This window comes from Delphinapterus leucas, chromosome 6 (genome assembly GCF_059928025.1).
Source record: "Delphinapterus leucas isolate spDelLeu-1000000601 "Yukka" chromosome 6, BTC_Dleu_Yukka2, whole genome shotgun sequence".
NCBI lineage: Eukaryota > Metazoa > Chordata > Mammalia > Artiodactyla > Monodontidae > Delphinapterus > Delphinapterus leucas.
Genome location: NC_143134.1, coordinates 25,519,357 through 25,546,458, shown reverse-complemented (window position 1 = coordinate 25,546,458; position 27,102 = coordinate 25,519,357). Strand labels below are relative to the sequence as shown.

General features: G+C 44.4%; 1 protein-coding gene across 1 annotated transcript; it reads right to left on the bottom strand.

Annotated features, from left to right (window-relative positions):
- On the bottom strand, nt 1-24,643 carry SLC18A1 (solute carrier family 18 member A1). Its single transcript, XM_089912896.1, has 15 exons — nt 22,134-24,643; nt 20,416-20,773; nt 19,739-19,797; nt 16,262-16,345; nt 15,239-15,331; nt 13,578-13,667; nt 13,290-13,333; nt 11,086-11,146; nt 10,908-11,003; nt 5,426-5,504; nt 4,417-4,468; nt 2,790-2,853; nt 2,395-2,514; nt 2,051-2,184; nt 1-1,198 (listed from the first exon to the last, which is right to left on the bottom strand). The coding sequence occupies exons 1-15, from the start codon at nt 22,255-22,257 to the stop codon at nt 1,085-1,087; spliced, it is 1,572 nt and encodes a 523-aa protein (XP_089769022.1). The 5' UTR covers nt 22,258-24,643; the 3' UTR covers nt 1-1,084.
- Between the last annotated feature and the right edge of the window lie 2,459 nt (nt 24,644-27,102).

Below are 27,102 nucleotides of genomic sequence, written 5' to 3'. Positions count from 1 at the left end.
TTGATCGTTTTTATTCAATGTATATCCAGTTTGCCCAGATAGATGGAAAACTACCTAAGGGTAGGTGCCGTGCCTCCCATATCTTGGAAACCCCATCTCTCAGTAATTATTTCAAAAAGGTAGAAAAATGTTAAAATATTTATAGTACCTACTGTCTGTGCCCACACACTCTCTTTTTCTGTAAAAGAGCATCTAGTTTGCCATGTCTGAATCAGCGAACAACTTATTCATTAGCAAATGTGGACAATGCCTCATTAGAATCTTTGTGTTAGGAAACCCGAGTTGGAAGGGATTCCAGGACAGTTGCTTTACCCTTGTTCCCATGAAATCTTAGAGCTCATAGACTGTGTTTTCTGTCCTCCTACATTTATTTCTAAGAATCTAAGAAATTTAAGGAAAGGTAGACAAAACCCACAGGGGAAATCATGAGAAAGTCAGTAACTCAAGCATAAGACAAGCAGGCTCTTTTTCCATTTAGTAATGAGGAAAATAGGAGACCTCCTTTCACTGAGGGCAGACTCACTTCAGCAGCTGTAGGTTTGGCCACAGAGAAAACACTCAGCTTATAAAAACCAGGCAAACATTTCCCAAACTGGCGATGTGGCAGCAATACAAGGTTGAGGACGCTTTCTCAGCTCATCTGGGAAAAGTCAGGGAGGGCCATGTCGAGCAACAGAGGACAAAACTCTTATAGTCTGTTGGGAAGGTGCCAAAGAAAATCAGATAACAGATGAAATGAGTTTTGTCAGCCACCCCACTGGTTCCAGGGAACACGGCTCACTGCCGCCTCCGTGAAATGAGTCACCCCTCGCAGAACCCACACCGCCTTACAGAAACCGAGGAGGAAGCATCACTCTGTCCTCCCACAAAACGTGGGCTAGCTGAGGCATCAAAGCTTAAAGGGAGAGCTAGAGGTGACACAGGTGAGGAGAGAACCAGGAAACAGCATGCATGGGAGGGGAGGAAAGGAGACACCAGGGGAGAGAGAAGTGAAGAACAGCCCGTGGAGATCCGCGTCCAGGGAACGAGTCAGTCACTGAAGTCTGAGCCTCACGTGACAAGGTCCAGGGACCAGTTTCTGCTGCTACTCCTCACAGCCAGGCTCCTCATTGCTGTCCTCCCCCAGAGGAAATTCCCTCATGTGCTTCTCGGCTGCGTGCATCCGGGTCTCCATGGGGCAGTCCTGGCTCAGAACTGCCTGCAGCAAGAGGCAGGAAGAGAAATCACTGCGCATCCTTCACCAGCTTCCCCATCCCCTTCCCCAACTAGCTCATCCAAGTCTAGTGCTGCACAGAAAAGACTCAAGAAACCAGCAAAGGACCCTTGCTCTGCTTCATGCATGTGCATAGGCCACCCAAGGGACCAAGGTGTAGTCACCCTAGTCAAGAGAATCATCTGATGTGCTTTTAATTGAATCCTTTCAGCAGTAGTACAGGCTATAGCAGGGAGCCAGCTGAAATGGGCACCACCTCCCATCAGACTTTCACGTCTTCTTTTGCTCCTTTAAGCATCCTCCACATCCATCCCTAACCCACCCAGACCCTCAGGGTGCTCATGCTGCGGTAAGAGGAAAGTATCTTATTAACTATAAAATCATATGCTGTGGTTCTCTCCCCTGGGGTGTTTGTACTTTAAGAAATGACCTGGTAAGGACAATGACAGATGTGAGTGAATGAAGAGTGAATGTGCCCAGTGGAATTCTGTCCATTTTGTGGGCATAATTTGGTAATTCACACTTTGCTGGTAACTACAGCAAATATAGGATGCCTTTGATGATCCCTGACCCCAACACTTTACAAGCATCCCATTTTCCTTCTGTACTTAGGACCCTTCCTAACTGACCAGTGTAAGAGAGAAAGTGGTTGTGTAGAGAAGGGAAAATAAGGAAGGGCACAAAGGAAAGAGGGAGACGAAAGGGGCATCAGAAAACATGGCAAAGCAGAGAGCCTATCAAAGAGGGAGGAAATAAGAGCATGGGATATAAAGGGATGAGAGACATGGAAAGAAACAGAAGATTATTATTTTTTCGGCAGTAGTCAGAGCCCCTTACAAGCTTCTCCTCCTTGGCTGGGGGGCTCCTCAGGTAGTAGCAGAGAGGAGCGTAGATGATGTTGATGACCCCGATGATGACCATGAGCCACGGGAAGCCAATGGCTTGCACAATGGCACCCCCAGTGGATGGGCCTGCGAGGAATAAAGCAAATCTACAAGTATTTATTGAGTCTTGGTCACAGGGAGGACACCATGCTAGGGGCAGCAGGTGACCCAGGGGATGTCTCAGGGTCAAATATCTCCAGAACCCTAGGAGAATCAGCCTCTTCTACCTGGTAACAGTAGATAAAGGGAGAGTGGGGTACCAGGTCCTGGTGCTCCCCTATCCCTCCACCAACATACCTATAGCAAAGCCCATGCAAAAAGCCACGTCAGCGATGGCATAGATACTCCCGTACACCGGGGCATGGCGCAGGTCCACCAGGTGTCCCATGATGGGCATCATAGAGGAATCCACCATGCCTGTGGTCAGAGCAAGCAGGACACCGCAGTCAGCTCTACCCACAGTCCCCCTCCCTGTTTGTGGCATCCCCCCTCCTCCTCCCCCCTTTAGTCCACTGCCTTTGCCTGCTGTCTGTCCTCCCCTCAGAACTGACACCCATTCCTACCAGGAGTTATGAGCCCATCTCTCCATAACCCTGCCAGCCGCTCTCCTTCTGCCTTTCCATATACCCCCTCTGATCTGACCCAAAGCCAACGTTCAGGAGCTTCTTGTTTCCTTTAAGGGCACTTCTTACCTATGGAAAAGCCAAGCCCTGCATTGGGGCCAATGAGGCCAAAAATATTATGAGCCAGAGGAATCTGCAGCAGGAAAGGAAGAAGAGTCAGTCCATCAGGAGTCCAGCTGAGTCAGGTGGGAGCAGCACAAAAACAAAGAGTTTTCCTACAAAATGCGTCATCGACCAGGCGCTACGTGCCACAGACATTATCTCCGTGCATTCTTACACCTTCTGATGAAGAAGAATCTTTACTTCCGTTTAAAGATAGGAAAACTAGATTGGTGCCATTTGGGTTAAATGTCCTATCGAGAATTACAGAACGTAAGTGGTAAGATCAAGTGTGAACCTCAGATTTGACTCTATGAAACCATAACAATGGCCCTTTTCTGCTGCATGGACTCTTTCTTCCTCCCCTTCCTCTACCCCCTCCACCCAGACACATACTTCCACCCTCACTCTTCACTGAGTGGAGTTTCCTCTCTTTTCTAATTGCAACATCATCCAGAGGTTTTACTTAGACCCTAATTGGGAGCCAGTGGAGCAAGAAGACAAAAAAGAAATGCCAGCAACCAATTACCTATAAGCTAGCAGGGCAGGTGGCGTGCTTTGCATCGCCGCTTCAGCAAGCTTGTGAAACTCATTCTCTTGCCCTCCCCATCCATCCCCCACGGAAGCCTTCTTTTCCTCTTTTGCTGGTTCCTTACCTCCCTCCCTGGGCATCTGTCACCCAAACCTGCTATACCAGCACACTCACCCCTTAGAAGTCTCACATACCATTTAGATGTTAGTGGCTATAAACAATTTTAGGGGTGAATCCTCAAGGGCTATTTCTATTTTATCACTAGTACTGGATAAAATTCACTGTGGGCTCACTGCATACCAGACACGGCTGCAGTTGGTGTGGGTAACCCTGTGAGGGGCTCTCAGAATCCTCTCTACACAGGTGAAGGTACTGAGTAGAGGGAGGTGACGTAACAAGCTCAAAGTCACGCGAGGAGTAAGTGACAAAGTTGGAGCTGAACACGGAGGTTGAGTTCCCAATGAGGACCTCCAGCCTCTCTTGAGCACTGTATTCACTGCTTTACAGCCATCTTATTCTCCTTCAAGCCTACGAGGCAAGTGTGCTTCTGATCCTTATGGTGGAGAGGAGAAAATGAAGGCTCAGAGAGCTTGAAGGGGACTCCTGGAAATGGAAGAGCCCTTCTTTCTTTCTTCCTCTACCAAACATTCTGGCGCTAGAGATGGAAGCACAGATAATGGTTCCCCTGGTGGCTTATGGGGTCCTGTCAGGGTGAGATGAGTAAATGAAGTCATAAAACGCACCAATTTACAGACCCCAGAAATAGATACCACATGTATTCCTTCATGTGCCCATCCATAATGCCTCAGACCTCTGTCTCCAGCTGCCCCACTGCCCTCTCCTTCTCCTTCCCCACCTCCTTTCAATGGGATGACTGGTGGCATCTCCCCCAGTGCTAAATTCCTACCTACACAGAAACAGTCTTTCTGACAATCCTTGCCAAATCAACCCTCTGCTCATTTCAAAGGAAAGTGGTCCTTAAATGTCCGGGTTTCTCTCTCTCTCTCTCTCTCTCTCTCTCTCTCTCTCTCTCTCTCTCTCTCAACAAGCCCTTATTATACTTACACAAAGCAAGCTGGTACCTACTACCACCATCCCAATCAGGGAGCACAGCCACCTGGAAGAAAACAGCCATCATTAAACAGTGCAAAGGGGAGAGATCCCTTCCACCTGCCACCCCATCACCAACACACTGGCCAGTCCTACCACCCCTACTTCCAGGAACCCCTTAGGATATGAGAAGATAAGCGCATCTCTACAGGACCAGTTTATGCCCAGGTGAGCCCTTGCCCTGTCCCTTCCTGGCCCCTCACCTCTTCCCTGACTCCACATCTCTTTCCAGTAGAAGCAGATGAAGAGCAATGGGACATATTCTTCCTTCCCTTAGAAGAGGAAGCAGCTGACTCAGAAGGTACTTGCCCCGTGGGGATAATCCTCAAACTTAATTTCTGCTGTTTCCCGATTCAGCCTACCTCTCACCTATTCATATTTTATCTGGTCTTCAGGGTCCATCTCAAAAACCACAAAACATACCAAACTTCTTCCCTTCTCTGATTTCCTATGGCAATGGTTTTTAAATTTATTTTTAAAATCTTTGTGCTGAACTCCAATGGTAAAATTAAAGGTGTTCGCACTGTAGTGGAGGGACAGAAACCAGACTCATACCTCTTAGCCCCCAACCCTTTCCACTTGGTGGCCTCCGGTGCACACCTGTAGAGCTCCCTGGGGGTCCATGGAATATAGTTTGACGACCACTGCCCCAAGGTACTGCTTTCTTCATACCTGTTCTCTGTGGAATTATTTTATCTCTTCAACTGGACAACAAACATCTGGATAGTAAAGGTTGTCTCTCATATATTCACTGCCTCTTCTATAGCAGCCAGCTCAGAACCATCCTTTCTCTATATTGCCCTTACCATCTACCCATCCCCATCCTCCCAGTGGGCAGTTTTCATCTGTGTGTACTTGTTCTAAAGTTTCAACCTCAGAGAAGCTATTATTCATCATCCCAGGTGCAGGGAACACCTCAGAAGACTCTCCCACCTGACTTTTCCCAGATCCCCAGGCTACATACCGACCCATCTTGTTGGCCAACACGCCAAAGAGGTTGGTGCCAATGAGGTAGGACACACTGGCAGGCAAGAAAGCTAGACCTGTGGAAAGACACAGGCCCTTACCTTAGAATGTACCCAGTTACTCTAAAACACCTTGTTTCTTACAGGACAGTGAAGTCCCCCTGTTACCTTCAAGGATCCCAAACCGCTTTGTTTTGTGGGTTGGAGATCCTTGTGCAAACCCAGAGCAGATGACATAGGGCTCCACACTCTGCTTTCCTCAAGAGCAGGGCTGTGTTTAGCTTCAACACACTTAACGTGTTTTTAGCTCCCCTATTGGATTTCCTGATGAATGGCTTTGATGAGCCATTCTCATGTGTAAAATACCCGTGATTATCAGCATAAGAGCATGAGCTTTAGAGAAAGACTTACATACCTCCTAGGAAGTAAAATCCTGCCTTGCTATTTACCTGCCCTTCTATTGCTGTGACAGTGACTTTTTTTTTTTTTTTTGGCCACACCTCAAGGCTTGCGGGATCTTAGTTCCCTGACCAGGGATGGAACCCATGCCCCCTGCAGTGGAAGCGCAGAGTCCTAAAAACAAAGCTGTGATTCTATCATACCAAATTACACTAAGGAGCAAATTAGGTAAATGTATGTAAAAGGATTTTGTAAACTGAAGCCCTTATCACACTGTTTTTTTGTGACAGTAGAGTCAGGTACCCTGGAACATGGGCTTTGGTGCTGAGTTCAAACTGTGGCTTGACCACTTTTTAGCTCTGTGACCATGGGGAATTTACCCTCTCTGAGTATCATTGATTTGTTCTTTCATTTATTTATTCATGTAGCATTTTTAATGAGTTTTTACTATGTACCAGGTATTCTAGGGACCAGGATTAGAAGGGTGAATAAAATAGACAAAATCCTGGCTTCCTGGGAGCTTACATTCCAAGGGGGGGAGATAGACAATAAACAAGTAAACAAATAAATGAAAAAGATAATTTTGACAAGTGATAAGTTCTGTGAAGAAAGTTTAATGTGGCAGTATGGAAGAGTGACCAGGAATAAGGGCTAACTTAGATTTAGGGGATCAGGGAAGGCTTCTTTGAGGAGGTAACATTTAAGCTGAGAACTGAATAACCAAGACAGAAGGTTTGTAGCAAGAAAAACAAACAAACAAAAACACTTAATGCAAATAGGAAGGCCCATTGAGTGGACAAGTCTAGAGTTCCGAGGAGAAATCCTACCCACAGACATAAGCGTTCTACTAATTGGTTTACCAATTAGTTCTTAAAGCCATGGGAATGGCTGGGATCACCCATGAAAGATCAGAGATAGAAGAACAGATATCTATGGACTGAGCCTTCCGGGACTCCTACCTTTAAAAGTTAACAAACGAGGAGGAGATAGCAAAGGTGATAAGGAGTAGCCAATGAAGTAGGAGGAGACGGAATCCAGAAGGAAAAAGAAGAAGAAAAGAAAAGGAAAAAGAAGTTTGACCTCTGAAGGAGCTGGGATGTTCCAACCATAAAGAGAAGGCAGTGGATGTACGCACAGGTATGGGGAAGTAAGTATATGTAGTGATGAGGACATGCAAGGTCCCCTCTTGTTGCTTCTGTTTTCTCAATGACTGGGAGTTGAGGATGATGAAGGTGAAGGGATGAGGGTGTGTAGGAGGTTTGAATGGAGAAGTGTAAACCAGTCCTTTTGGAAAGTAGGAAGAACATAACTAGGGACTTAAAGAAAGATTGTTGGACAGTATGAAAACCCACTTTAGATTTGTGGCCATAAGTATAAGGTGAGACCAACAGCCTAGCTAGTGTGTGTTTTCCTACAGCCCCATGTCACTGCTCAGGTGCATGCAAGGAGTCGGCAACCAGATAGGCTTAACCAGAGTTAAGGCTTCCCATGTGACAACCCCAGAGGGAGCGGGTGGGGCAAAGAAATTAACGATGCTTTCAAAGGAGTGACATTAGTGATGGACGTGGATTCATCACGATGGGCTCCAAGCTGAGTAAAGAAAGAAGAGAGGACATGAGTAGTGAGGGAAACAGAGAAAGAATTGAATGGACTGGTGATCCCAGTGTAGCCAAAATGTGTTAATATAGGGGTATTAGAATACCTGAGCAGGGAATATGTAAGGTGATAACTGCACTGCTTGGAAGTGAAATTTCAGAGAAGCTACGATTAATGGTGAGGTCAAGGTCAATATTATATAAAGGTTTGATTGGTTAAGGTGGAGAGGAGAAGAAGATCATTGCAAGAGAGTAGATTAAGGAATAGGCCAAGATGTTGGTAAGGTTATCCACCTGGATATGGAAGTCACCAAAAGTGGTGACAGGAATAAAGGTGAAATGAATATAAGCCAGGTGTTGGTGGATTTAATGAATGAGAAGGGATAACTCAGGGGTCAGTAGATAACTGCAATAAAGAAGGGTGGGGTGGTATAATCTAATGACACGATTTTCATGGGAGTCAGGGCCTTTGAGGGGGAATGAAGAAGAAATGATTCAGAAGCAGCGAAAGAAAGCAAAGCCTAAAGGAACATGAACTTCCATCAAGAAGGCTGTGGGAAAATGGTGTTCTCAGAAAACATTCAGGTCTCAGGGCAAGAAGATGAAAGAAGCGTTCAGAGAAAAGAGGCTGAGGGCACAGGGACACTTGTTGATGGCAGGGGCTTCCACAAGACCCAGGATTTGGGAAGGTAATGGGAAATTGGGTCAGATTAAGAAATCTCTAAAATATGGGAATAATAATAATTGGTACCAGATAGGCTGGTTATAAGGCTTAATTGAGATAATGCAAAGCGACCATTTTGCAAGGCGCCTGGCACAGAATAAGTGCTCTCTGAGCATCGGCCTTAACTATTATCATCATAACCAGGGAGTAACAGGGTCAGGACTTGAACCCAGACCTTCTCCCTCCACCTCCAGGTGTTTCCACCACCCCACCAGCAGTGTGGCAGCACAGATGGCTCTGGCATAAAGAACTGCATGGAATGAGTGGTGTGAGTTTCCTTGGGTCTCAGCAGCTCTCTCTGCCTCTCTGTATGGAGAGGAAACAGTGCTGCCTAATAGAAACTGTCATGATGATTGCAATTAAACCCAAAGTCAACAATTCACCAGTTACTGGCTGAGGTCTTGTTTGCTTTTAATATTCTCTTCTGTGGGCTGGAGGTGAAACACACCTTAGTGTGTTTGTCTAGTCTATCTGTACAGGTGGCAATCTGTTTCAAACTGTAACCATGTGTTTCTGTTTAACTGCTTTTAAAAAATGTAATAGTATAGCTACTCAATTGCCTACCTGGTATCTGGAAATGGGCACCTGTACCAAGCCCACAGGCCTCCTAGATACATCTCCTTGACATCATTTTAAGTGATGTGGGATTTCCTGAATGAGATTTTCCTCAGTCAGTGTGGCTTGTTCTTTAGGATCTGAGTATAGCTTGCAATTCAGTGGCATTTTGTGCAAAAGAGGTGTTCCAGACTATATGTCTACAGACACATATATATTTCACAGCATATCTTCAAGGGGTGGGGAATTACACAGAGCTGTGACTGTCAAAGTGATTTCCTGACTATATCCTCTATTCCAGGCACTGTGCTAATGCCTTTAGAATACAAAGATCTATTTAACCTGAAAACAACCAGAAAAGTGCCTCCATTTTTACAAATGAAAAAAAGTGGACTTTGAAGACGTTAAGTAACTTATCCAAGGACACAACCAGTAAGTGGCTGGGTCAGGATTTCAACCCAGGTGGGCTTGTTTCCAAAGCCTGAGCTCTTTCCTCCACTGGGTGAGAGTCGCGGGCACACAACGGGCCACTTGGAGAATGTTCAGTCACACACTACAAATTGTTCCTCCCAACAACTTGGAGAGGGTTCTGCATTGAAAGCAATATTTTTCAGTGTGCTCGCTGATGCCATTATCAGCCTCACCGGGAAACTCACCAGGAATGCAAACTTGTTTCTGCGGAATTGCTGGATGGGGCCTCGCAATCTGAATTTTAACACACCCTCCAGGTGAGAACATTTGAAGTTAGACTTACAGATGCAGAGGGCACTGAGAAAAGTTGTAAGGGATGGCGGAGGACAAGGCCTTCTCAGTCTCACTTACTCTCCTGAGGGCTTTCTACCGCAGCCTCGCCTGCACAAGGCACTGGGTGGCATCAGGCCTGTGAGTTTCCTTGTGACTCACCAGCCTCTCTCTGCTTCTCTGTACCCTGACAGGAAACAGCGCTGCCTAACAGAAACTGTCAGGATGTTTACAATTAAACCCAAAGTCAGCAATTCACCAGTTACTGGCTGATGGCTGGTTTGCTTTTAATATTTCTGTGGGGTGAAGAAGGGCTGGAGAGAGGCCGTTCTGAGCCAAGGTTGGTTGCCCCTCTGCCCCAAGAGCCTGAGCGGCTAGAACCTTGAGGCAGGGGATGTTTATTTGCACCAAGCACCAACTAACTCAATTAACTGTCATGGTCAGAGGCAGCTGCAGCCCAGAAAAATTCAATTTAGGGCTACGAGTGTAGCTGGGAGCCTTGCTTAGCCTGGTCCCCTAAAAAATTAGATTTAGTGCTTTTCATTGTATATTAAGCTGTATCAGGTTCTTGTCAGTTTCCCCTCTGGCCACTTAAGCCTCTCCTCCCTGCAGCGACTGAGCCATTTGCATGTAACCTTCTCTGTCCCCTTTCCTCAGGCTTCCTGGAAAGGTCCAGAGCCTGCTCTCTAAGCTCAGATGAGTCATGAGGACATCTCTCCATGGAGCAGAGGAGGCCAGAGGCCTCCCTCACAGAACAATATACTCCATTAGCACCTTTTTAGAGGTAAAAAGATAGCAAAAGGGTAATCTGGGGGACAGAGAGTGGGAAAGAAGAACGTATCAGTGTTGGTAACGTTGGTGCCTTGTTAATATTCTACGGATGCAAAGCTTTGCCACAGATTATGTCATTTGTTCCTCAGATTTACCCTCTGAACTAGATAGTATTCTGATGTCCATTTTAGAGATGAGAGAAGTGGTGCTCAGAAAGTTGTGATTTTCACAAGTGTGCACAGCAACTCAATGGAGCAGAAATAAAAACCCAAGGTCTTTTGACTAGAAGTTATCCATCCACCCAGCTAGGTATGTTGCCCCTCCATCACCCATCAACGCCCCCCCAACCCTGCCCTTCTCAGCCTGCTTCTCATTTTCTTCTTCTTCTCCGTTTTTTTTTTTTTTTTAAGTTGAGAGTTAGTTTTATTGGACAGACATTTTTAGGACTTCAAGCCCAGGAGGCAGCCTATCAAGTAACCCTGAGAGAACTGGTCCTCGGCCTGCCTCTTGAAGGGACTGCCCACTAAATCAGGCTTGATTCACAGGTGTGGGCAGGGAACGTAATTCTGTGAAGGAAGCACACTGTCCTTCTGTGACTCTGAAGACCTGGCCCTGATGATGCTTGCCGATTACCTGAGAAAGGGCCCATAGCACGCATCTCTGCCCAAGCCCGAGCTGGGGACCGAGGTCACTTACCTAGCTGCCACTCAGGGGCACACATGGTCTGCATCATCCAGATGGGCAGTGTGGGCTCGAGCATGGCCACCCCCATGTTGGCAAAGCAGAGGGAGCCTGGGGAGATGGTTCAGTGAGCCCCCAAGGCTGCCCTGAAGCTCAGACTCTCCCAGCCCAAAGGGAGGCAATGTCAGCTTACCTGCAGCCACCAGGATAAATGGATCTCTGACAAGTGTGAGGAGAGGAGTCCCCTTGGCACTCTGAGAACATGGGCAACAAAAACCTTCCGTTTGTACCGTGTATACATCTCTCCTGTTTTCACAGAATCTGAGAGCGTGCAGGAAGGACCTCAGAGACCGTCTACGTCAGCTCCCTTACTGGAGAGACCAGACACCCACGTCATAGAAGAGGAGGTGACTTGCCCAATGTCACAGAGTGAGCTGGTGGCCGCACAGCCCCCGTGTGCAAGGCAGTCACAAAGAGTAGGACAACATATTCCAGACATGATTCCTGCCTTTGAGTGACCATCAACCAGATCAGAGTGGATTGTCAGCAAGGCCAACGTTGGACAACAGGTGTCTGGGCTCCTGGCCTCGGGCCTCTCCACTAGATCTTGCCAGCACCAATATTCATCCAGGAAGGACCACAGGCAGAGTGCTGAACCCCAAAGGTGAGCCTAGAGGTAACAACTCAGAAAGCTGCTCAAGCTTCCTGAATGCTTTGTTTTGACCGTGTGGAGCCATACCGGACTGGTGTGGCCGAAGGAGCCTGAACATCTAGATTAAAATGCCAGCCTAAATGTCCAATTATAACATCCCGCACCCCTCAAAAAACTTCATTCCAGATAAACTTAGCCTCTACCTTCCTTCCATGCATACAAGCAGGCCCTCAGTTGTCATGGTTATCTTTTCCTAAACTCCCTTCCTTCTCCTTTGCATAGATCCAAACCTCACCCATTCGTCAAGGTCAAGCTTAAATGGCTCCTTCTTATCCAGTGTTCCCTGACTCAGGAGCTGGAACTTCTCTCTCTTTCAAATTTCCTGAGTACTGTGTCCTAACCTCTGGTGTTTACCTCATTCTATCTTGTAATAGATTTAATAGTTTTGATATGATAACCCTCTCTGCATCCACACAGGGTGGACTGCAATATTCAGAGATACTAAAACTAAAAAGATCATGCCCTCTCCCATATATAATTCAAGTAAAGAGACAGATCTAAATCATAAAACGTACATAAAGAAGTCCAATAAACCCTTTGACCCAACAATTTCACTTTTATTTGTTTTTGTTTTTGGCTGCACCATGTGGCTTGTGGGATCTTAGTTCTCTGACCAGGGATTGAACCCGGGCCCTCGGCAGTGAAAGTGTGGAGTCTTAACCACTGGACTGCCAGGGAGTTCCTGACAATTTCACTTTTAGAAATCTACTCTAAAGATTACCGCCAACTCTATAACAATGCCTATACACAAGGTTATTCATTGCAGCACTATTTGTAGCTGCAAAATACTGGAAACTACCTAAATGCCCAAATATAGAAGAATGAATAAAATATAGAACTGGTATGCCAGCCAGAAAAAAAAATACTTTTTTGAATACATAGACCATTACCATCTAAAAATCAAAATTATTCAAAAAGGTACTAAAGGAAAATCACTCCTCTACTTACAACACTTCTGATACCAAATGGGTGTGCTTTTTTCACACCAAGCAATTCTCCAATTCTCTGTGAACCAACTGGGTGTCCCTAAAGTTTAATTCAATTCTGGCACTAATTACTTGGAGCTAGCACAGACCCCACAAGATTGCCCCCCACTTCAGACACCAATCACAAGTAGTGCGCCCCTACGATACTAACACTACCATCTGACTTGGCTACAAAATCAAGGTCCTTAGATCAAACATTCCCATATTGTCTGTATTCTCTTATCTTTCTTCATGACTTGGTATAGATTTCCCAGAGCCATCTCTGTCTTAGAGTCAGACAGATACCAACTCTGATATTTAACTGCTACAGAATGACAGTCTGTAAGTATGCTTTGGGGGTAGAGATTGTTTGGATGGCCTCCAAGGTCTTCTTTAGCTCTGAGGTATTATAACTATAAATACTCAGGTCCCAATGTCATTGTCATCCTGGTTCTGAGTTATTATACATAACTCAGTAAGGTTTCTTTGATTCTTTATAAGGCCCTTCCTCCATCTTGGTCCAACATCAAGCCAGACTCCTTCCCCATCCCTCATGCTATCCTAAACGTGACCCTATTGGGAATCCAGTACAGTTCTTGCTTTCTCCAACTCCACTCCCCTTTCTTCTTATGGTTTGACACGGATGGTCTAGGCAGGCCTGGGTCACTGCACCTATCCATTCTATCACTCTCTTGGCAATGGAACTTGGTATCCACTTACCTCAGGAGAGACTTTGGAAGGCTGTAGGATGCAAAGCTGGAGTGCTAAGAAAGGAAGAGGGAGTGAGAAATAGTTCAGTGTGTCCACTTATTAGATGGAGGATCCAATAACAGCCACATTGTTAGCACCCTACCTCTTGCAGATCTAATTCCCTGAGCTTCCTCCCTCTCTCTTACGATGGGGCAGTCCTTGATCCACCCAAATATGTCAACACGGACACCATAGCATAATGCATTCCCAACCTGACCTGGGCTCTCGCCTGCCTGGTGGCCTCTTATGGTGACTTACCTCCATCCAGTAGTGCCAGGGAGGCCAAGATGAGGAAGGGTACAGTCTTCCCCCAAAATACATATGTCACACTTCCAAACGGAGCTCCCACTAGAAAAGCAAAACAGGCATGGATTCCAGAGATGGGGGGCTGATTCCCAGCCAGCATGACTTGTCCTCCTATACCCAGTGAGCATTTCTTGATGGCCTGCTAGGGGCTGAGCTCCACATGAGGACACGAGGTTTTGAGGATTCAGAGATGAAGAAGACCTACTTCTAAGGGGCTCACTTTCTAGTGGAAGAAATGTGTGTGTGGGCGTGGGGGGACCCAAATAATTATAACATGGTGAAAAGTAAATGTTCCATCCACAAAATGTTATGTAATCACAGTAGAGTGAGTTCAGGTGGCCACAGGGGCTTTGTCAACTGGGTAATACTTGTGGGGAAGAAGCATGTGTGAAGAACACAGAGGTGTCAGAAAAGAGAGTGTGGATAGAGCAGAAATAGAAGAAAGTTCCTGTTACGAGAATAGGAGTATTTGGGAGATGAGAAGAGGTGGGGAAGGTTGAGACCAAATAGCCAAGGGCCCTGTATATCCAGATAAAGCATGTACTTGGCCTTGTGGGCTAGGGAGAAAGACCAGTGCTTTTTGGCAGGGAAGAAACACCAGCTCTGGTCATAGGAAGCTTCTTCGGGCAGAACCTTGGAGGAAGGAGACAACGTGCAGATCAGGCAGGAGGCTGGTGCCGTGTTCCAACTGAGACGTGATGAGGTGCTGGCTTTGAGCAAGTGGCTGAGGAGGGTTTAATAGGCTTATTCATTTGGGAGTGAGAGGTGATAAAGGAGACAAGGATGCACCAAAGTGTTAGCTTGGGTGTTTGCGGAGGTGGATACTAACAAAGAGCAGGGCTTTGCTTCCCTCTCCTCACTGTGGTGGTAGAGAGCAGGGTATAGGCCAGGGAAGAGATTTTTGGTGTTTTCTTCTCAATTAGCTAGAAAATTCCTAGAGGGCAGGAAGCATGTCTGAGGCGTCTGACCTATATCCCCTCTGTGCCAGCATTGTGCTTGGCACACAATACGTACTCAGTAAAAGTTTGTGGCTTGTTGGACTAGTCAGTTAAACCAGACTTTGGATGAACCTCAAAGAAAGCATAAGCTTATGGTTTGGAGCTTGGGATTCGATCCCAGAAAATCTGAGTCTGTATCCTTGCTCTGGCATTTCCCGGCCATGTGACCTTGGATGGCTATGAACGTTTCTTATCCTCATCTGTGTAATGGGGATGATCATTCCTCTTTTACAGTGTGGTAGTGAGGAATAAAAGAGATTATGTATATATTTAGCACAGAACCTGACAAAGAGCATGTTCTCATGTTGAAAGCACTGGCCACGTATGGAAGCAGAGGTAAGGCGGTGGCTACTAACATGCAGAGATTCACTCCCTGGAATAGAGTAGGTTTCTGGACCATTCCCAGGCCCTTATGGGCTGTTCAGCTCCCCAAGGGGAAAGAGATTCTGCTTTTCCTGGGCAGAATTTCAGAAGGACTCAAAACATGGTGGGACGGAGAAGGAAGAAAAATGCTGTCTTCCATGACCTTAGAAACACCTGCCTCCTGGGGCTGTCTCCGGAGAGTCTGCTGTAGCTCATCCTCCTGAACCCAGACCTGGGGCCAGTGCCACTTACCTAGCACTCCCAAGGCCAGGCCCCCCAAGGCAATTCCCATGGCCTGCCCTCTCTCACAGTCATCAGTGTAGACACTTGCCAGCATCCCAAGACCTGAAAGGAGAGAGGCAGGTAGAATTAGCCTAGTCTCTGCCTCTCTCACTGAGTCCTTGGTCTTGCCCCTATTATATCTTCAGGGGTCGTCTTAGCTAGAGTTTCAGTTTTGGGGGTTTTATAGAACCTAACCCATAGTATTTTGCAAATACTGCCTCCCACAGGTCCCCCAAATGCCCACCTTGCTCACTCCTTCTGTTCAGAATATCATTAGAAGTGCAAAAGTCTCTGGGGAGGGTAATGCAGAATACCATTGTCCAGTGATCCTGCATTTCATATTATTTTATCATTTCCTAGAACATTTCCCTGAATCCATGGATATGGAGCAGGTCAAGGAAGGGAAAAACCTATGGACACAGAGCACTGCTCTATTCAATGGGGATGCCCAAGGAAGAGTATGAAAGCACTTGGGAGAGAGTGTGGGCTGGGCTCTTATGCCCATTTACTCATGTGTAAAATGTCATAAAATCTCTGCTTCATAGGGTTACATTAAATATTGTATTTGATAGTACTTTGCAAACTGGGATGGTATTACCAATAGTATTAACTTTACGACTTCTATAAAATGGTAAGAGGGGGATAGAGAAAAGACCATAGAGTGGCATTAAATCAAAACCTGGCATACTTCACAGTTTTACCTTGGGCTTGGTCTGACCTGAGCTAGCAGCATCTAAATATCAAAGAAAATTATGTCACGCTTAGAGATTTATAGGCACTAACAGCAACTCTACAATTATCTTGTTTTTAATAAATCACAATTTCCGCAACTATGCAGAGATACATATCACAATTTATGCAACAATCACAACTATGATGATATTTTCCTTAATTTCTTCGTATAAATCTTATACGGTCTGATGGTAGTAAGAGATGGTGAGAGATGTGTGTGTGTGTGTGTGTGTGTGCGTGTGTGTAAGATGTCGGCGTTACCTGCAACAGATGAAAATGAAGATCCAATGCCTTGAAGAGTTCGGGCCACAAAGAGCAGGGTATAGGTACCAGAAAAAGCAAACACTGGGCAAAGAGAATAGCAAGAATGCTCCAGTTAGCAAAAATGCCATTGATTCCCTGGCCACCAGAAAATGGACTCATGATACTATAGACATGAGCCATTATGCGTATGTTTTAATAAAGCATGATCACTGCTCCCTGTTTTCGGAGTTGTCTTTCTAATCCTTCCCCCTTAATTAGGATTGCATTTTAATTGGCATGAAGACAGAGAAACCAAAGCATAAACTGATTCACCACACAGTGGATGGAAGGCTGAGTGTCCACATTTCCTGCTTAAAACCCAACATCCTGTCCACTGGAGTCAGGGCTGTGCATGAAACCCAATGCCCTGGGCTGAGAGCTGGTCCCTGGACCCTACTTCTGGATCCTCTATATGCAATACCCAGATTTGATCTTTGCCACTGTTGGGTCCCATTGGGTCATCTGGAGTGTGGGACAAAAGCTATGTGTACTTGAAGGACCATTGGTACTGTGTAGAAAATAATATCTTGTAATCCAATCAGATCCTTCCCCTTATATTGGAGGATCTTTTAGCCAAATCAGATCAGTGAGTATTTATTAAGTAATACTGACCATGCAGCTGTGCTGTACTCTGTAGCAGATGTGAGATAAAGAGAATATCCAGTTCATGCCCTTGAAGAGATTCAGTCTACTAGAGACTAACATACACGAAACTGAGAACCAAACAGGAATATGTTATCAACAACTAAATTATAGGGCAGTGGTAGTAAGGTTGGTGGGTCCAGACATGTCTCATCTCCAATTCCAGGACAACACCACAGAAAGAGAGAAGACTCCCTCCCAAAGTGTCTGAATCAGCATAATCTGAATCCCTTTGCCCATTCATTAGATGTCTTTGGTTGTGTTTATAATCTTCTCCCATTACTTCCCGACATGAGCACACCGTCTCCCAAACATGCAAATGATTGGTCTCTCCTGGGCCAGGCCTCCAATGCTTTCTCCCAGGCTTTCTGATTTCCACTCTGTTCAAGGTCTGCTACCCCTATGTCCTTTGAGAATGGTGTGACCAACTCATCTCTGTTGGCCCAGGACCTTTGCGGTTTTAAAATCAAAAGTCTCGCATCCCAGGAAGCCCCTCAATCCCAGGCAAACTAGGATGGTTGATCTCCCTATTTAGGAAGACCAAAGTAATTTTTCACTTTGTGCCCCAACATGGGCCACCATTTAGCTCCTAATTACATTAAGCATGTTTCCCAGCTGGGGGTCCTTCGGGGGAGTGATGGGCATTAGCAACCTCATTTTAGTATTTAAAAACCCTGAAGGAATGCTACATAGGATCCCCTAAACATCAAACGTTTGCTAGAGTTAGGCTAACTCAGTATAGCAACACTAGTTATGGCATGGAAACGATAATCATTATTTAATATATACAGTTCAGTAGTTAAGAAAAGCTTTCAAAACATGAGTTCTTGGACTTCCCTGGTGGCACAGTGGTTAAGAATCTGCCTGCTAATGCAAGGGACACGGGTTCGAGCCCTTGTCCGGGTAGATCCTACATGCCACGGAGAACTAAGCCCGTGTGCCACAACTAATGAGCCTGTGCTCTAGAGCCCACGAGCCACACTACTGAGCCCATGTGCCACAACTACTGAAGCCCGCATACCTAGAGCCCATGCTCCACAAGAGAAGCCACCGCAATGAGAAGCCTGTGCACCGTAAGGAAGAGTAGCCCCCCTCACCACAACTAGAGAAAGCCTGTGCGCAACAACGAAGACCCAACGCAGCCGAAAATAAATTAATTAATTAAAAAATATAATGTTAAAAAAAAATCAGTTCTTGACAGAGAATCAGGAAAGGACCTTATGCTAAAAAGTTTGGGATCCACTAGGACACTGCATTATCTTATTTTGCAGGGTGTTTGTCATGGCTCCCAGGCAAGCATTAAGAACCCCTGGGTAGACAGAGCCATGTCTTTTCATTCTTTATGTTCCCTCAGTGACTTTTCACCTCAGTGACTTTTCACCATCACCATCAAGGCATCATGTGTGTGTACCATAAAATTTTGTGACATGAACTATGCCTCATGTGATGAAATAGAGCGTCTTATTAGTTTTTAATTTACTGTTTGGCATAGGCTGAGCTCCTAGAAGTTCAATAAAGATTTCTAACTTTAATTTCTTCATTTTCTTTGATTCAACTAGAATGTCGCAAGTAAGCTGAAGTTCTCAGACAGAACTTCACACATTGAGCTCCTGCACTTTGCACCTTCCAGCCCTGAATGCAACAAATTCCTGTTCAGTATTGGTTGACAGGAGTCAAGTCCTACGCTGGAAGGGAAGAAAATTTGAGAAAGAGCAATACAAAAAGTAGAAAAGTAACAGAAAGGTATTAAGAAAAACAAGAGGGAGAAGGTATATTATTCGGAGCAGAGAGGCAGCAGAGGCAGCAGGATGCCTTCCCCTTTATTAAACTCTCCCCCACCACTCCACATTCATTTTTTTCTTATTTTCTCAGGGTCAATTTCCAGATGTATTTTATTTCACTTACTGTTCTTATTCCATCTTTAGGGAACAGTTATCTGATACTGGGTAGACTATTTGTCTTTCTCTTTCTTGTTTCCTTAGCACATTTATTTCCCAAAGCTATAATCTTTAATGGCCTTCCTTGAAGGGAGTGAACTTTTATGGAATTTTCCAGTTGCTACTGCCCAATTTAGATTCTTTGTTAGTTGCCCTTTACCTTTACATATCAAAATACGATGACCTCTTCTCAAAGATGGGAGGTTTGGGGCTTCCCTGGTGGCGCAGTGTTTAAGAATCTGCCTGCCAATGCAGGAGACACGGGTTCCAGCCCTGGTCCAGGAAGATCCCACATGCCACAGAGCAACAAAGCCCGCGAGCCACAACTACTGAGCCCGTGTGCCGCAACTACTGAAGCCCCCGTGCCTAGAGACCATGCTCCACAACAAGAGAAGACACCGCAGTGAGAAACCCGCACACCGCAACAAGGAGTAGCCCCAGCCCTCCGCAACTAGAGAAAGCCTGCGCGCAGCAACAAAGACCTGACGCAGCCAAAAATAGATAAATAAATTTATTTAAAAAAAAAAAGATGGGAGGTTTGTACTAAACTCATTCAAGGGATTACTGATAGATACACACATACACATTATTGCATACAAATTAAAACAGCCTTCACAACTTTTCCAAGCTGAAGGAAGTGAAGTATCTGTTCTTTTATAGCATGATATACAAATGCCAACTGAGTTGCCTCTACTGCTCTAGTCCCCATAACGAAAACTGTAAAGCATTTAAATCAGTGTCATAGGTCACTTAGATGACTAATTAGCTCACTTGACCCTGCTCTCTTCCTGGTAATGCATGTGATAAAATCAAAGTTAATCAATGAAGTGAAGAAAAGAGGTAGCAAATTACTTACTAACTGTGGAGGTAAACATGATAACAAAGCCAGCAAACATGGGAATGTGATATCCAATCCTAAAAGGGAATTAAAAAAAGATACGATTCCAATAGGCATCTGTATACTTGCACTATATTTTTTCATGTAATTGGGAACAAAAATGCAGTTATTTGAGTGCATGGCAAAACATGTCTCCGAATGCAGGTACAGAGACGGAATATGACATGTGAATGCATATAAACAAACATGCAAATTTACCTGTTGGCCAGGGCCCAAATCCTCTTTTCCAGAAAAGATAAATAACCTAGTCAGAAGGCATATCTTTCTGAAACATGAGGATAATCCCAAACACAAGCACTAAGAAGCCAGTGCTCTATCCTGCAAGAGGCCTGTCCTATTTCTACCCTTACCCCATTCAAGCCATGTTCCAAGGCACTGAAATAATACCAGTAGTATACTTCTGTTCCCTGGTTCTCTTCTTGGTACTCAATAGTCATTACATCACTAAGAAAATCTGAAGCCCAAGTCATTTTATCAATATCATGCTATCTTTCCCAAACAGCTGACCACCCTGGGGTGCAGACAAGTGAGTTTTCCCTTCTTTATCCTTTCTAACCACCTTTATGATACCTCAGCCCATTCTCTTATTTCTGAGCCCCTGAGTACCCTGTGGGGCACTGTACCCATTGAGATACCTGTTGGTGAGAGGCCCCACGAATGGGTTGACCAGAAGTTGCATCAGAGCCTTGGAAGCAAACAGAAGCCCAACCCATAGGTTCTCTTCCTTCAAGAACTCTGTGCCTTGAAAGCAGTTGTTTTCATGGGCTGGGATGGCTTCGGTGACCAGAGGGGCGACGGTGCCGGGAGTGTCAATTGTCCATGCTATGCCACTGCGCACACTTTCTTCGATAGCCAAGGTGTTGTTTTCAAAGAAGGAGAAGATGGTGGAAAAGGCAGAAGTGAGGGCAGGCTGGGAAGCCGTGGTGGGCCCAGGGTACACAGAAGTGTTGACTTTGAACTCTGTGGCATATAGGTAGGTGGGCACAATGGGCACTGAAAGTTAAGAAGAACAAGTAATGAGGGCTAAGGACAGACTGTCTTCTGACTGCTAGTCAGTTCAGGGACATTACCATGAGGTCCAGGCTCATGCTCAGGAAGGCGTCCAAGTGACATGATCTGAAGCCTACTAAAAGACTGCACCTGCCCGAGTTATCCTGTTAGCTCAAGTACCTGAATTCCAACCATCATACAACTGGTCCTCATTATTCATGGATTCCATATTGGCTAATTCGTCTACTGGCCAATGTTTGTAATCACAAAAGTCAATGCTCACAAAGCCATCGCACGTTTTCTCAGACATACATGCAAAGAGTGTGGAAAACAGAGTCACCAGATGCTCACTTTTGCAGCTGAGGTTGAACAAGGTGGGCTCTGCCTTCTTCTTTCACTCTCACACAGAGATGCAGAGCATGGGGCGGGGAAGGGCAGCAAGGTGCAAGAAACTCCAGCTCTGGGGCCAGTTGGGCACAGCCTGAATCCCAGCTCAGCACCTGTTAGTGGGGTCGCCTCAGGCAAGTCACTTAACACCTCTGAAGTTCGTTTTCTCTTTTGTAAAGAAAATACAATCTACCAGGATGTGTTGTTTTTAAGATTTAAGATTATAATCTATATGGTATACACACACACACATATGTATGGGGGGGGCAGGAGGGGCATATGTGTGTGTGTGTGTATTTCCCCGAGGAGAAATTATTTAGTATAGACTAAATCCAGTGTTCACAGAAAATTTATAGAGCATAACACCATGAATAATAAGAACTGACTATATTGGATTTATCATTTGTTTCAGGAAGATTCTTGTTTAAAAGCATATATTTTACCCAGAAGGGGAAACATGCTGGTTCCCATTTATATACCAGCACAACTGAATGTAAAAATGAATAGACTACCAACTAAAAAAGAAGGACTGGGAGGGAAAGAACCACAGGAAAGGTAGGTTTTGATAAGAAGTTGGATATCCATATAAAGTGTGTTATTTTGACAGAGCAGACAAAGGCAACATGGTGAGAAGGTGCTCACAATCCCAGAGGGCATTTGGAGTCATTAGCACCTTAGGAAGAGAGTATGGGGAGGAAGAAAAGTATTGCCAGTTCTGGCTCCGGGTCAGTCCCTTTGATTCGGTCAGATGCTCTCTGAACCTCCTTCTCTTTGAACCTCTGGGGTCTTTCAGCAAAGGTTGGCAAGCTTCAGACTCCATTTCCTGCCATTTCTTCTAATCCCCAGCAATCTTTGTGTTTTCAAGCACAAAAAGAAAAATTCTCCAGTCCATTCACTGCTGAATTCTAACAGGGTATGTGCTGTCCTCTGGGAACCACAGCAAATTAACCCCCAGCGCCAAGCCCCCCAAACGTACCCACCACAGTGAGCAGCATGTTGTCCAGGAGTAGAGCGACAAACACCACCAGCAGCACCAGCTTCCGGGACTCTCTCCCCTTCTTCAGCAACCACTGAGGAGCGTCCAAAACTGCCCTGAGCATGGTGAGGGTGCCAGGGGTGGCTCCTCTGCCAGGTTTTTAGGGAGGATCTGGGAGAAATTCTGCCCAGGCAAGTGAAACTCACTATTAAAATGAGAAGTACAAAGAGTTGCAAGTGATAGGATGGTCTTTTTGTTTGTTTGTTTATATTTTACTGAAGTACAGTTAATTTACAATGTTCTGTTGATTTCTGCTGTACAGCTCAGTGATTCAGGTACACACATATATATATTCCTTTTCATACTCTTTTCCATTACGGTTCATCACAGGATATTGCATATAGTTCCCTGTGCTATACAGTAGGACCTTGTTGTTTATCCATCCTATATATACTAGTTTGCATCTGCTAACCCCAGACTCCCAATGATAGGATGGTATCTGAACCTTTTCCATGCCTGTGTCTCTGTTACTTCTTATACATCTGAATAACTCTACCTCGTTCACAGAATGCCTTCCAAGGAAGCATTGCTGACCGGCTTTTTATATCTGAAATTCTACCTCACACATTAAGCAAGTTCTACAGAGATCACCTAGCTCTATATTTCTCAAACATCAGACGTTTGCCCATCACCTCAGTAGTTTATGTCATATCTGAGGACTACCTGTATTGTTATTTACTTAATCTTTTCCTCTAAATCCACTCTTTTTAAAAACTGAAATACTATCATTTAAAAAGATAACTTTATGTGCCATGCCAAAAAAATAACTGTCTATGTCTATGTACCACCCCAAAATAGCCCATGTGCCACAAGTGTTACCTGTGCTGCCCACTGAGAAACATTGACCTAGACCAAGCCTTTCATCTCACAGATGAGAAATCTGAGATTCAAGAAGCTAGGAGATGTGTCTCAGGTCCCACAATCAGTGTCAAACTAGAACAAAATCCCAGTTTTTTTTTTTAACTTGCAGGAATGTTCCCCACCATCTTCCCTTGCTCTATGGTACTAGAAACACACCTATTCTTTTGTTTAAGCTATAAACCCCTGCTCAGAAAGGTGTGCTACTCTGTGTAAGTAAAATACTAACTTTGATGGTTCGTTTTCTACTTAGGATTTCATGTCATTAGTCAGCATTAAGTCAGAGTACTTTGTTAAACTTCAGGTAATAACAGTTGCTGGGAAGAATTTCATTTTCTTTTATGTTGTTTCTGTTGTAGTATCAACAATTCCAATCTTATAAAGTTTAAAATAGATTACTGTCATGAAACATATCAGGCTCTAAAAAAATGTATACCCTTTGATTTGGAACCTATCGTAAGGAAATAATCAGAAATGCAGCCAAAGATTTATGTGTAAAATGAATAACTGTTGAATTATTTATGTTAGTGATACATTTTAAATGTATCATAAAAATAATACATTTTAATAGTGGAATATAAGTAGCTCTTAAAAACAATGTTTTCAAATAATTTTGATGACTTAGAAAATATTCAATATGTTAAGAAAAAAATGATATTAGATTGTATCTACAGCTTGACCTCAATTATATAAAAAATAAATATATGTGCACCACTTTAAAAGACTAGACTAGAAAGGTACACCCACAAGTGTCAGCTATTATCATCAATGACAAATTATCTTCTTTTTCCTTTTCTGTAATTTTGAGTTATTGTATAATTATTCTATAATTAACTACTTTCATAATACAGAAACTAAATAATCTTAAATGATTATCATTGGGGTTCAACATCAGCCTCAAATGTTGGAAGTATCCTAGCACTGAGCTACTCTGTTGTAAGGCAAGGGCTGGAAGAAGGACACCATCCACACTACAGTTGCAAGTGACCAAGGGGTGCCCATGGAACCAAACTTCCAGATCAGTTTTAACCAGAAAATGCATGAAAATCATTTAAGGCCCTTCATTTCTCTGTATATAAGGAAAAGCTATATCTAAATACAAACTGAGTTAGGATATATAAGAAATGCACACATAAGAATATAAGAAGAGATTAAAAGAAGAGCAATGGAAAACTAAAAGATGTAAAATGGAATAAAATAAGTTCTCTGAGGACAGACTAAAAATATTCAAGCAAATAAAACCAAACCAAAACAACAAACCAAACAAAACCAGGAATCTGTCAACAAATCAGTAGTAAACTTTAAAGGCATAATTCTCTTTTGAGAGACACAAATTACAAGGAAGGATTAAATGTGTCCAGAGAGAAAAACATCTTACCTTAGAGCTCACCTTGTACAAGGTACTCAGTGAGGTATTGGCAGCTGTTAGCAGTTCAGCCGGGACTCTTCTCTGAAAGTGGATGTGCTGATGGATTTATTGCCACCTGTTATCTGGGGATGTCATGTGTACCTTTTGTCCACAAAGATTTAATTGGAACCTTAGCTCCCTGCATCACAGGCAGGAAAGCAGCACTGAAGAGGATAAAGAGAGGGGAGAAATTATCCTAAATAAAGATGAACTGGGCTACACCGTTTTTCATTCATGTTTATCTATCATCAAACACATTAACTTTTGTCTGGGTCTGAATACAAACTGGAAGACACAGTGGAACAAGGGTACGGTTCCTCTCGCTTGTTACTTAGTCAAAGAGGCTCCACATACCCAACTGCTTTCGAGAAAGAAACAAATCTTACAACACCCGCAGGACCAAAAACAAAAGAAAAACAAAAAACAAACAAACAAAAAAAACTATGCATATTGTTCTCAAGTATAAAAACCCAACACCTATGGTCTCCGTGGAAGCACAGATTGCTCACTTCCATCTTTATATCCCAATACTAGCTCAAAGCCTGGCACGTGGAAGTCTCCAGTAAATATTTCTTGTATGAATGACTGGATGGATGGTTACATGAGAGAGTATGGCTCATTGTGGAATCTTCGAGGGGCCCTATAGATCTATACTCTTATGACATTAAGAGTCATCAGTCGGGCAAAGAACATAAATAATTTACAAAAGAGCAAATGGAACTGTTGAGCAGAGTAGCAGCAGAGACTTCCTAACTGTGGAATTTGTAGCCCCTCTAATTGTCTTAATTAACTTGGGAACTTTCAAGTTCAGGCTTAAAAAAAAAAAAAAGAAAGAGATTTAAAGGAACCCTGGAAAGAGAAATAGGAAGGAAGCAATAGAAATAGGAGGAGGGGAGCGTATGGGTTTGCTATTGCTGACATAACAAATTACCACAAACTTAATGGCTTATAACAACACAAATGTATTATCTTAGAGTTCTGGAGGTCAGAATTCCAAAATAGGTCTTATTGGGCTAAAACTCAAGGAGTTGGCAGAGATGTAATTCTTCTGGAGGCTCTAGGAGAGAATCTGTTACCTTGCCTTTTCCAGCCTCTAGAGGCCACCTTCATTTCTTGGCTCAGGGTTCCCTTCCACCTTCAAAGTCAGCAACACAGCATTAATTGTCTCTCTCTCTCTCTCTCTTCCATTTAACTCTCTATCACTCTCTCTCTTAGCCTCTTGTCTCCCTCCTTCACTTAAAAGAACTCATGTGATGACATTGGCTCATTCAGATAATCCAAGATAATCTCCCCATCTCAAGATCCTGAACTCAATCACATCTGCAAAGGCCCTTTACCATGTAAGGTAACATAGTCACAGGTTCCAAGAATATGGTGTGGACATCTTGGAAGGGAGGAAGGGTCATTATTCTGCCTACTGAAGGGAGCATGGCATACGGGCTCCCTTACATTCCTGTTGCCTTGAGCCTCTCTGAAAAGAGGGCATTAGGGCCAAAAGATAGAGGAGCGTATTAATAATAAAGACATTTACAAGATTCTGGGCATAAGGCAGTGTCATGCTGGAGCCCAGATGACACTTCTACCATGATGCCCTCCAGCCTAAGTACAGCTTTGGTACTCTGAGGTCTCAGGGCAGCCACCAGCAAAGCAAAGCTGTGTATAGAGAGCATTAGCTGCAAAGAGCTTGTGTAGAGCACCTCCACAGGGAAGAACAAACTGCTTTGAGAGACCACCAAACTGCAAATGACCCATATAGTTGGAAAACCATGGTTTAGAGCAGCGGCCCCCAACTTTTTTGGCACCAGGGACCGGTTTCACGGAAGACAATTTTTCTACTGACAGGGCCGGGTGGGGGAGGGGAGATGGTGCTGGGACGATTCAAGCACATTACATTTATTGTACACTTTATTTCTATTATTATTCCATTGTAATATACAATGAAATAATTATACAACTCACCATAATGCTGACAGAAGGCAGAGTTCAGGTGATAATGCGAGCAATGGGGAGCAGCTGTAAATATAGATGAAGCTTCACTCACTTGCCTGCTGCTCACCTCCTGCTGTGCAGCCCGGTTCCTAACAGGCCACAGACCAGTACCGGTCCGCGGCCCAGGGGTTGGGGATCCCTGGTTTAGAGGAGCTGAGGGCCTGAGAGACCATGTACTGGCTAAGAATCATCATACTTTGGGCATTAATAGAAATCATAGCACCAATAATAATAGCTATCATTTACTGAGCCCCCCACTACATAGCAGACATGTTTCTACTATATGCATATATTATACATTATATATATCTCAGTTAACTGTAACCATGCTAGTATTCACAGGCTGGCCAAGTTTGGAGTGTTCTCATAAATGCCCATCACTGTTAATAATCACAGTGTTGTCTATCAAACGGAACTGAGGTCTTGGGACTTCCCTGGTGGTCCAGTGGCTGAGACTCTGCGCTCTCAATGCAGGGGGCCCAGGTTCGTTCCCTGGTCAGGGAACTAGATCCCGCGTGCCTCAACTAAGAGTTCGCATGCTGCAAATAAAGATCCCGCATGCCACCATGAAGATCCTGTGTGCCACAACTAAGACCCAGTGCAGCCAAATAAATAAATAAATATTTTTTAAAAAAGAAATGAGCCCTTATCTTC